General features: G+C 35.0%; 1 protein-coding gene across 1 annotated transcript; it reads right to left on the reverse strand.

Moving 5' to 3' along the window:
* Positions 1-7,526: 7,526 nt before the first annotated feature.
* Positions 7,527-9,935, reverse strand: LOC131041255 (G-type lectin S-receptor-like serine/threonine-protein kinase At2g19130). Its single transcript, XM_059222259.1, has one exon. It carries the CDS (start codon positions 9,933-9,935, stop codon positions 7,527-7,529), a length of 2,409 nt encoding a protein of 802 aa, XP_059078242.1.
* Positions 9,936-12,875: the final 2,940 nt, after the last annotated feature.

Here is a 12,875-nt window from a genome sequence, read left to right on the forward strand (position 1 = left end):
ATGATTTAGTTGAAGTGAGATCATCATCACTACTAAATATAGCATTCACATTGAGAGATGGTCTTTTAGATGCTTTGGTGGGATTAGAAAGATTATATCCAAGTCCAAATGAATATTCATGCATGTTATGTTCTAAAGGAACTTTAATTCCTTATTCATTTGTGCCACAACCATTTCCACTATAGCCACTCTTAGCCAAAATGTGAAAACCAGGACCATGAAGGGATGCTAAATCAGAGAGGGATGGTGACGCCCTATAGGTCTCAGTTCTATTTGTATTAGAGGAAGATGTTGAAGAGTTATTTGAATCGGAGGTAGCCACAAAGTTGTTACTGAATTGCTTAGACAAAGTGGGCTTCTCTTTAGTTTCTTCCTTAGATTTTACCTTCTCAATCTTAGGCACTCTATATTCTCCTACAAAAGTAGGGTTAAAGTCTAAAGATCCCCAATCATCATCTAAGAGAGCCTTTTTGGGAGAAAAGATATCTTTGGGAGAAGATTCTGATTGAGTAGAAGGATCAAGAGTACTAGAGGGGACAAAATCCTTAAAGGAAGTAGATGCATTTGCAGTGGTAGAAGGATTGGAAGTAGTTGAACAAGAAGATCCAGTTCGTAATGGTTCTTGAAGATTAGTATCAGCTAGCAAGGTGTATGTTACATTGTCATAAATGAATTTGACTCGCCCATGCAAAGTTGAGGGGACAACTTGCATACTATGAAGCCAAGGTCTCCCTAATAGAAGATTGTAAGTCAAATTACCAGAGATGACATGAATAGGTGTAGGTAAAGTAACAAGACCTACTGTAATGGGTAAGGTGATAATACCTAATGAAGACTTAGCCACATTATCAAAGCCTCGAATGGGATGAGAATCAGGCTCAATAAGGGATGTATCCACATTCATCTTATGCAATAGATTAATGCTACACACATTAAGGCCAGAGCCATTATCTACCAGTGTTCGTCTTATAGCAGTGTCATTTATGATAACCACAATCATCAAGGGATCATATTGATGTTGAATTTCACTAGTAGGCAATTCATCTTGAGTAAACACAATTTGAGCTTTAAGATTCATCACAGAGTTAACCAAAGACACTATATTACTAGATGTATTAGGTGGAGGAACATTCAAATCTTTCAAGGCATCTTGTAACATTCCATGATGAGCAGAAGAAGTTTGGATCAAATCTCAAAGGGATATCTTAGCAGGGGTAACTTTAAGTTGTTCTATGAGATCATATTCCTTACCAATAGCTTGTGAAATACGTGGAGCTTGCAGAAGAATTGGTTGAGGATTAGGAAGAGAAATCGGAGTAACAGGAGGAGGATTAGGCTTCCTATTATTTCTAGTATTATAAGTATGAGCAACCACATGATAACTCTCTCTAGTTAATTGCTTGGCATAACTATAAGGACTTATAGGTTTTCTTCCTTGCAAAGTGATGATAGGTTTATTCGGAGTAAGAAAGGAATCATGACCATACCCTCCTTGGACAGTAAGGAGAGGTGATTTAGGAACTTGAAAGGTGGGAGAAGGATAAGCACCTTGGACTTCAAAGAGAGGCTTATTATGCTTATTCAGTTTTATCATGTTAACTAATTTAGAAGTTTTGTTCTTGTCTAAAGATTTCGATAAAGCCACAAAGTCATGAAGAACATCATCCAACAAAGCATGATCATATCGATTAAAAGGTTTATCTTTTGATTCAAAAGGAGACATCTCTTCATAGAGGGGATCATTGAAAACAACCATGTTACTAGATTTAGTGGAAGAGTTGATAGGAATGTACCCTTGACAGGAATCATTCGACTTATCTTTCTCATCACACTGAAATGGCATAGTAACAATGTTTATGAGTTTTTGGTAAAATGAAGGTTTGGTATCTTTAGGGTTCAAAAACTCATCCAAAGCTTCATCTAATTCATCTTGGCTATACTCATAATCAACATAATTGCATACATCATCATAAATATGAACATCTTGCAAATAAAAATCTGACATTTTGAAATAAAAATTGCATAAAACTTAAACACACAATGCAAAGAAACACACTCTTTCTTTTCCCTATTTTTTTTTCTTTTTCTCTTTTTTTCTTTTTTTCTTTTTTAATGAAAAAATGAAACTTAAATGAAACACACTAAATCTAGATCTAGATCTAACAAATGAAATGCAAGAGAAATCAATAATAGATTCCCATCGGGTTCACCAAAATGTGTAGGGGAAAAAGCGAGACTAGGCTAACATGCCCTAATCCTACCTTTTGACACACATTGTGGAATACGAAAGAGCCTAGAGGTATCACACAATTGGCTACTTCTTTTTGTGGAAGAGAAAGCCACAGGCTACCTACTAGGGTTTCTATTCCTTGGTTGTAATTGAAAGATAAAATGATGCAAATTCAATTCCTAACCCCAAAGTGCAAGTATGAACTAATAACAAGATTGCAGAATTGAGTTTAAACAATGGAAAGCTATAAACACAAGGACAAGACAAGAATGCATATGCGTACCCAAAGTTAAAATCTGAGTGAAAATGTTCAGGATGGGGGTGCAGGAGCCACTGTCCTAATTCTACCCCTGTCCTGGTAGGACCAGGGTGCCCCACGCCCCTATCTTGGTCTTTTGCTCTGAAACTTGGTGTGAAGTTCTGTCTCGGTCCACTTCCGTTGGATCTGCAACTTGCGGCATCGTCTGAATCCCAAAATCTGCACTTATATCTGAAAAGGTATGGTGGGTGGCTATATAGGGTTTTGCCTTAGTCAAACCCCTGCTTTGGTGATTTCCACCTCAACGAATAGCCAAGTTGTATTGTAAAAGTAGTGTGTGTGCAAGATCCTAAAATGCAATTAAGCAAACTAGAGCAACCTAGAAAGTAAACCCTAATTGCTTGTAAATGATAATGTAAATGCTCCAAATCAAGATGCAAAGTGATCTAAAGCATGAATACAAATGATATAATGAGGCTTATGCAAAGACATGAAAACAACATGAAATCATACCCAACCCCAAGGGAGGGGTACAAGCCAATCTTCAGTCCGTGATCCCCTATTGCTCTTCAATGCCTTCAAAGCCCTAAATGGATGAATGAAATTGATGAATTCTTGATGGATGGATGTTGAATGTTATTGAAGTCTTCAAAGATCTGCTCTTTCGCTGCATAGAAGGTCCCTGAAACCAAAATTCAGATTCTTTCAAATGAAGAAAGAGAGCTCTTATATATGAAACCCTAGGTCTTAATTTCAACTTTTGGCTGACCTAGAGATTGAATCTCCCGCCAATTTCTTGGGGTTAAGCTTTATTTTATGATTGGATCGTGCTCCTAAAATTTTGGGAAAAATGTCCGGGACCGTGTGCACTCCGGGCGCCATGGTCCTAGCAACTTCTCACCAAATTTTCAGGGCCGTCGGATATGATGATTTTAGAGAGAATCCTGAAGTTATAGGTGACTTCGAGATGTTTTGACCCCCGAAATCAAGCCCCCAAGTTCAAAATAGGACCTAATTAGGGTTTTTGATTAAATGATGTATTGGAGGAATAAGATGAAAGGGGCACACTTTAATGAAAGGGCCCAACTTTATGATGTGGAAGATGTTGAAATAGAACCTTAGACCTAATTAATTTAATTAATTAAGTGCTAAAGGGGAAATGCAATGCAAAATGCAAAATGTGCCAAGGCGGGTGCTAAACTAGGTGTGAAATTGTACCACCCTAGCAAGTCGGTACAATTTACGATGCTACACCCGGTTATCATAATTTCTCATCTAGCTGCCATTTGATCTTGGATGCATGTGAGGCATAGGATTATTTGCTCCATATTTGCATTCAACTTATCTATGTCCATACATTTTGCATGTAAAGCAATGATCTTCAAATTTCTTAGATACATACCTAGCATTAGAATTGTAGCTTGCATTTCCATTGGGTTTGTTCCTACAAACATTTGTAGTGTGACCAGGTTTAAGACAAACAAACCAAATAGGTTTGAAAACCTTCTTACCAATGGGCTTTTTGGCCTTATGAATGTTGCTATTTGTACTAGAAGATTCTCCTTTCTCAAATATATGAAAACCAAGTCCGGAGGTATCACCTTTCATCCTTTGTGATTGGATTTGTTCATCTAGCAAGGTAGAACTCTTGTTGAACTTTTCTAGTTTCTCATTAGCTTCAGTGAGCTGCCTGGTGAGATCTTCATTATTTTTTTATAGGTTCTCTCTCAAAGATGATGCTAGTTCAAGATCTAGTTGTACATTCCCTTTTTCTTCTCTTTCTACATCCAAATACTCACACATAGTGATATTTTCCCGCTTGATCTTGGTAATCTCTTGATCTCTTTCCTTGATGAGATCTTCAGTTGTCCTCTTAGCTTCCAGTTCCCAACTCATGCGAATAGTTAAATTTTGTAATTCTCTCCTCAGATTTAGCTTCTCACCATTTAAATTTTCAACTTCTTCGGCTAAAGCATTAATATTGGCCTCATCTAAAGAACTATTATTAGATATTTCCAACAATTGTTTAGTTAGCTCTCTCCTTTTGACTTGTGAAGATTTCAATTTGACCCTTAGGGTTTCAATCTCATTTCTACTAGCTTCAAGCTCTCTAGAAAACTCAAAGTAGCTCATGTCCCCCATGGTGGTTTCAAGGCTTCCTTCTAAACAATTAGGCTTCAAAGAAGTTATGCTCTGATACCAATTGTTGGACTTGAAAAGCATTGAGAGGGGGGGGGGGTGTGAATCAGTGACACCAAAAATAAAACTACTTCAAACACTGACCGGTAGATATACTTAACAAAAATTTTAAACACAATTCATGCAATCTAAAATGATATAACAACATCCACAAGAAGTAAAACATCCACCATAACACAAGTGTTTTTACGTGGAAAACCCAAATAGGTAAAAACTATGGTGAGATGGAACTCACAAGTTAACTATCTGCAGAACTAAATAACTGACTGGTTAAGGTCTACAAAGTGCTATGTTAGGAGAGAATCTTGTTAAACATCCCAAAGCTTGGTTAAAAGCTATACCCTATTAGGAGTAGCCTTGGTAGAGGATTTCTAAATCCAAACTAATGGATCACCTTGTTAGAGGATTTGAACAATGAAGCTTGTTAGAGCTTACCCGGTTAGGGGATTTTAATTCTTCTATAATTGTTAGAAGACAACATGATTTATTTGATCTATCTAAATAGCACAACACTTGCTTGATCAAATCCTTCTACGCATACTCAACACTGCTTTTCCAACATACTCTGCAACTTAACACTTTTTGCCTTCGCTTCTCATCATCATCATGATAATTCATTTGTATTGTCAATATATAGATATCTAGATTTCATGTCGGCCACAAGAAATCCTAACACAATTTCCTAGGTGTAGTGTATCTGGTCAAGTAATCATAACTCATCACAAAAATATCACCAAAAATTGTTGGTAAGGGTAACTCATCATGACTTGTGATAACTCATCACATAGTCATTGAATGTTGGTTAGAACACTAATACCAGTTAGAGTTAAACCGCTTGTCCTTGATGCTTCTGAGATAGTCTCCACTAGATCTTCATGTTGATGTTGAGACGTGTATAACCAAGTGGTTATCTCCATACATATACCAGTTGTCACCAAGTACCAGTTAGAAATAAACCTCTAGTATACCGGTTGTAGTATAAACAACTTGAAGTTACATCGGTAGACAATATAAACATATGTATGTATGTGTTTCATCAATGACAACATATGATGAATTCGTTACAATCATCATCAAACCAACAAGGTAGTGGGTTGCGGGTACAAACCTTGTGGAGGAGGAATTGGCCTTCTCCTTCTATCATCATTGAATGAGGCCTCTCAAGCCTTTCAACCGCTAATCCTTGCATTGTAGAGTCCACAATCATAAGTTCTTTAATCCTTTCTCCAAGCTTTAGGTAACGAATGTGTTCCTTACATGGGCAAAAATCGTAAGATAAAGAATGATGCCCTAATTTTCTTTATCACATTAAGGGCCCATCCAAAAGTTCCAACTTCCTTTCTATGTTTCCTCTCTCTAGTTTGCCTACCCTTTTCCTTGTACAACTCGGGTTTTGCACTAGTATGACATGAAAATATAATATTTAAATTACCATTACAGAGATACATTTTTCAATCTACAATAGATTTTAAAAATATGAAATTCTGGCAACACTTTACACTTCATGTCACATGTGCTACAAAAATAATTTCAAGCTTTTGTTACCAAGTAACTTGATAGAAAATTGCTCACTGATATTTTTTAAAATATTGCATTGAAATTAATAATTATTTATTTATTTTTAAAAAATATTTAAAATTATATGTAAACATCTCTCAATGTGTCATTTACATGTGTACAAATCCTATTGGTAAAAAAAAACATTTTTAGAAAAAATATGTAACCAAATGACATCCCCTCATTAAAAAAAAAAAAAAAATGTTTCTCTTTCAATTATGTGAATTTTGCAAGGATATTTTAGAATTATCCTAGCTTGTAAACTATAGTTCAAATGTTAGAAGTTCTATTACTATATATGTGTGGTATTTTGTGGATAAGTCCTCTTTACACAAAGTTACCTGATCTATGTTTGTTAGTATTTTTATTGCTCATACATATTTGGCCCATGACCAGTGTGCACTTGCTCAAGATAATATTTCTCGTAAAAAAATGGCCTGACTTTAAATCATGTACAAATCAAGTCTTCTTAGAAAACTTGGTACCACCATAGGTTTTTTATTATTAATGTCATCCATTCCTCACCCTTATTGATTAATGATTAAGTATTAAAAGTTGTCTTAATGGTAGACCACACCATTAGAAGTGATATATGATTTTATGGTCTAAGGTCTGATAGTAGAAATTTGTATTCGAATAATTGATGCATGCTATTTTCTACATAAAGAAAAGTGGGTTCAACTGAAACTTTAAAAATTCTTAGAGTCTATCAAGATTGTGTCATATGCAATTACTTATCATTTAAATTATTTGTTTTTAAGAATACCCAAAATGAATTGCCAATATTGAGACCTATAACTAAATACAAGGAATTATTGAAAAGATTGCTCATTAGATTTAAACTGTTGCAGAGACAATAAGAAAAATTACTTAAGAGTGTTGCAAATACATACTACAATAAAATTAAGCTAAGACCATATATAAGCTAGATCCCCAACTTACATTAATCCTTACTTAAAACTTAAAAATAAACTTTCTTATTTCTACAATACTAAATTTATCATATAATAAAATTGAAAACCCTAAGAAACTTTTTAAATCATCTAAATATTATTCTATATTAACTATCACTATCATGTAAATATTTTTATAACTAGACAATAATTTTGAAAACAAAAAAATTCTAAACTAAATTATCTTTAATATTCAAATAATATGGTTCACTACCAAAATAAACATATTAATTAAAACTAAAATATACATTTATATGTTACAAGTAATGTTTTAAGCTTAAATACCCTGCCTCCTACATATTTTAAAATAGGTCCGCCTTAGACCATTCTAACTAATAACATTACAGTCGCTACCGCTGTCAGTGTCGCTTCGGTCTTCGTCCTTGTCCATGAGCACAGAGCTTTGAATCTGCTGAATCTGGGGCTGTATCTTCCCTTCCAGCATTAGCACCACTTGCCCCATGCTTGGCCTCACCTCCTCATCCTTTTCAATGCATAACAACCCTACAATACTTGCTCTTCTCACCTCCTCAAGATCTCTCTCCTCTGCAATACCCTCCTTCACAATATTAATTGTATTGCCGTTATAAATTTGTGTTGCAGCCCACGATGGAAAGGAATACTGACTGGAATCTTGCACGTTTAAATCAATATTCCTTCGACCGGAAATGATTTCCAAGAGCGTCATACCAAAACTATATACATCAACCTTGGGAGTGATGGGAAGACCGGAGATCCACTCTGGAGCCAAATACCCTCTCGTTCCTCTCGTTGTGGTCAGGACGCGGCTGAAATCTCTACCCAAAAGCTTTGCCAACCCGAAATCGGCCAACTTGGGTGAAAAATTATTGTCCAGAAGAATATTTTCTGGCTTCACATCGCAGTGAATGATGCAATCTCTGCATTCTTCGTGGAGATAAAGCAATCCTCTTGCGGTGCCTAAAGCGATCTTGAATCGGGTCTTCCAGTCGAGTACCTTTTGTTTGCGTTTGGAATTACTTGTGAATAGTGAGGAATTCAGAGAGCCGTTGGGCATGTAATCATAAATCAGAAACCTTCTCGATCCTTCTGCACAAAACCCTACAAGCCTGATCAAATTCGCATGTTGTATGTGTCCAAGAGCACTGATTTCTGCTCGGAATTGCTTCTCACTTTGTCTTGAACCCTCCATTTTCTTTACGGCCACAAGCGTACCATCTGTTAGAGATCCTTTGAATACTGTGCCGAATCCTCCGCTCCCCAGCTTAGACCTGAAATTCCTGGTTGCAATCTTCAACTCCATGTAGCTAAGCATTCTTAGAAAAGGGTCTGAGTAATCTGCACACCTCCCCATAGATCGTAGCCGATGCCTCTGCCGATGCCTCCACCACATTAAAATTGAAAAGATGCCCAATGCAAGGGTGAGAGCACCAACAACAATTGTGGTTATGTGTTTGGAGGAGGACGATTTATCGGTCTTGGGAAGTGCAGAGGTAGCTACTCGAATAAAAACATTTGAATTGCTTTTGGATTCAGTTTGATGCATGTTTAACAAATCCCCTGACCAGATTTGGCAGGGTCCTGAAGGCGATTTGAAAGCAAACGCGGTGCACGAGCAGTTAAGGAGGCATGCTTTCTGACAATCTTTCTTTGTGGTTGCAGGGTATGCGGAAGCGGAATTAGCATCAGGCAACGTGACGCTCGGCTCCAGGAATCCGTCCGTGCTCCCGTTTTTGGCGCCGCAGTTTAACGGGCTCTCGTGAACACAGCCACTGGACCACCACTCTTGCGAAGCCCAGGTGTAATTGTCTCGAGGAGTAAAGCCGTCCACGCAGCTGCAGAACTGAAGATTGTTGGAGTTGCAGATTCCGTAAGCGCCACACAAACCATATACGGCACATTGATCTCTTGGTGGAGACCAGATCGTGATCCATTTACCGTCATTAAACAGAGAATATAGTTGAATTCCTCCAGACTTAACTAGGACGAAACGTGAGAGAGCATTGTTGATAGCCGTCGGAGTATATGTGACATACAAACCACCGTTGGTATTTTCAACGCTCATGTTGTATAAGCCTTTCATTCCTAGTTCTGGAGTTTGACTGAAAGCATTGCCGTCCCAAGTTCCGGTTGCCCAATAGTGTACAGAACTATTCCATGTAAGCAAGAATTGTTTGGCCCCAGATGGATCCACCTGAAAGGAGAAAAGCCCAGGAGCAGGATCCAATGAACTTTTCCAACAGACTAGCTTTTGTTGCCCACCGAATCTCATTCCTGGCAATTGGGTGTCAACAGGATAGTCGAAACTCTGCCAAACAGTTTCAGATTTATAGTCATTACTGAGCATTACAAAATTGCCAGAATCTAATATCACAGCATGGGAAGGCTTCTTAGTCACATTGACCGACCAAAGAGATGAGCCCTCTGCATCGAACAGTCCTAGATGACCTCTTTTTGACAGCTTCAAAATGCCAGACCTGTTTCTCGAGGGAGTCTCCCTGTTAGCCATCCAAACGATTGTCTTCTCTGTTATATTGGCATACCAGATGCCGATATACCAGTTATTGGATCCATTTGGGCTGAAGAAACCCAATTCAAATGTGCTATTCTTTGAAATTATTGTCTGATTTCCAGTAATGGAGGCGCCCAAGGAAAGAATATCTCCACCCTCAACTGCAGCACCATAACTTTTGAGTTGAATAAACACTGTAAAAGCCAAAAACAGTCTTAAGCTGAAGTATTCCCTGATTTCGTCCATCGCTGAAGTGTTAGAGATGGAACGAACCTCCCTCTAGCGTTAAAGTACAAGAGAAATGCTTTGGCGGACACTCCCCGCGCGAAGAGAAACCTCACTTACAGGAGACCATTAAATTTTAGAAGGCGTTCACTACGGAAGCTCAAATTTCCTAGAAAACTGCATTTGGTCCTTTTAAAGTTGAATATTTTGAAAGAGCGTATTACATCAATGGAGACATTACCGTTGGAAGATGACTGCCATTGGCAAAACTAAGTTGACCGTTAAAAATATAGAGTTGCGTGTGAAAGAGTCCTCGCAAAGTTGGCCGTCGTTGAGACTGAAGAGAGCAGTTAAAATATAAAGACTTTAAGCGTGAGGTTCACTTAATTCGCACAAAGTCTTCCACGTTCATTTGATTACAACATCCACTACAACTATTGTTTGACTAGCATTTATTTTAAAATCATTTAGGGAGATAATTATCAAGATATCTATTTATTTATAAATAAAATTTAAATAAATTAACGATAAAAAACTAGGTATTTGACTAATAATATTTTTTGGTGTATTTTATATAGATTATTTTAAAGATACATATGTTAATAACATTTGTATATGACATTTAACAAGACTAAGATTTAATAAATGTTCATTTTTAAATAAGGTAAATGTTAGGGTTTAATTAGTGTTATTGTTTATTTAGAGTTAGGATTAGATCTAGAGTTACAATTTAATTAAGGATTGTTCACATAGAGTTAGGGTTTAATCAAGATTAGGGTTTACTAAGGGTTAGGTTTAATCACAATACAAGTTTGAGTTCAATTAGACTTAATATTTATTTATGGTTAAGTTTAGGCTTAGGGTTTATTTAGGGTAATAGTTCAATCAATGTTATAGTTGTATAAGGGTTGTTATTTTATTATGATATGATAAATGTTTTAGCTCGATTAGGGTATATGTTAGCTTGTGATTAGGGTAATATTAAAAACCAACTTTTACATTTCAAATAGAAAAATAATTATAATTTTTAAAGTATGTTACATATTTCTTTCTAGATAGTAAAATAAAAGAGATGATAGAGAAGGGTAAGTACCTTAATAAATCTAGAAAGGAATCCATTCCAAAGAGATCCTCTGTGGGTAGAGGCTCATGTTTAATGACGAAAATGTATTGAACAAGTGACACAATGAGTCAATTTCCTGTCAATAGTTAGAAAGAAAAGTAGAGATATATATATAGACGGGGAGAGAGACATATAAAGAGAGTGGGAGAGAGACATATAAAGAGAGTTACAGAGAGGGAGAGAAATAGTTATAGAGCGAAAAGAGATGGATAGGATAAGAGAACAAATAAAATTACTATAAAATTAAAAATAAATATAATTAAGTTTAAAAAACTAAAATTTTATTAAAAATAAAATATATGAAAAAACAAGTATAGTAAAATTGTTGAAGATAAAATTTTTAACTTTTATATTTAAAAGAACAAAAAAAAAAGTTCAAACTTAAAAATTATTTTCATATTGTTTTTTTTTTTAAATAAAAATTTAAATATTAATATTATATAGTGTAAACAAGTATCAAATTTAATATAGACATTGTAAAGAGATATATATCTTAGATATCTTTTACATAAATATATTCAAGACATCTATGTCACTATAATAGAAAATATATTTTTAAATTACACATAAATAGACATCTATGTCAATGTTGAGAAAAGAGCAAGATGGAATAAAAATACAGACTTTTGGCATGGGCTTTGTCTAATTCGCACCAAAGTCTTCCACGTTCCACGACTCTTGAGTAATCGCGTCTGTTTCATGTGACTACGACTGTTGTTTGACACGGCTTAAATAATTTACAAAAGAAACTTTGTATACCGTGGTGCATAAATTTGATGCCCATAGATACTTTTAATATATAATAATTAAAAATTCTAAATAGATTGTATGGTGGTAAAATTTTGTAAAGGATAAATATCATTAAAAATTTGTTTGAAAAGTAAGATTGATTATCAAATTTATATTCTATATTGTAATTCACTGCATTCGTAAAAGTGATAATGGTGTGAAGGAACTTTTTCTTGATTTTTATTTAGATTAATAAAATAAAATAAAATATAAACATAAACATAAATTAACTTAGATTACAAGTAATTATTTTAGATATGTCATTATTTTTCAGTTGAAAAAAAACAGGCTTAAGGAATATTTGTGACTAATTTCATCTCTCACTAAAGTGTTAGGGCAAGTCCTCATGTGACCACTTAGCTTATTTTGGCTAGCAATTACTATTCAACTTATTTAGAAATTATTTGTAGAAACAATGATCTCATGAATATGTAATTTTCCTACTTAATTTTAAGCAATTATATTACATTTCTATTGATAGTATTAATACCTATTAGTACAATTTGAAATAAAATTTGGAGGCATAAGTTAAAAAAGAAGAAAAAAATAGTGAAGCCACATAGAATTTTTGACAATATGGAGTTGATACTTATTTCTAGCCCCTCCTTTTTTCCATAGCTTACTTTCAATTTTTAAATAGTAGTTATTTATTAAAATAAGATAAGTATTTCAAATCATCGTTTTTCGATAATTAAAAATTTGCGCGAGAATACTCCAACTACTTAATTTAAGAAAAAACAAATTTAACATGGGGTTAGTGTTGGAATGAACCTCCCTCTACAATTAAAATATGAGGTCTAATAATGGAAACTCTTGTATAAGATAAATGCATTCACCTTAAAGAAGTTATTAAATTTAGAAAGGCATTCATAAAAAGGTTGCACTTTCCAAACATGTAAGGTGTATATTCAGAGCAAGATCTTGGAGTGCATGCACACATCTATATAATATTTTTGACATAAAAATTTCTGTACTTTAGGAAATGCTTTAAATTCAATCATCATAAAGCTATATTTAATATCTTCTATTTTAAATTGAATGATATAGTG

The sequence above is a fragment of the Cryptomeria japonica genome, chromosome 6, assembly GCF_030272615.1.
Source record: "Cryptomeria japonica chromosome 6, Sugi_1.0, whole genome shotgun sequence".
NCBI lineage: Eukaryota > Viridiplantae > Streptophyta > Pinopsida > Cupressales > Cupressaceae > Cryptomeria > Cryptomeria japonica.

Excerpts from the sequence above, each read along its gene's own strand:
- LOC131041255 (XM_059222259.1), bottom strand. The coding sequence starts at position 9,935 with ATGGACGAAATCAGGGAATACTTCAGCTTAAGACTGTTTTTGGCTTTT.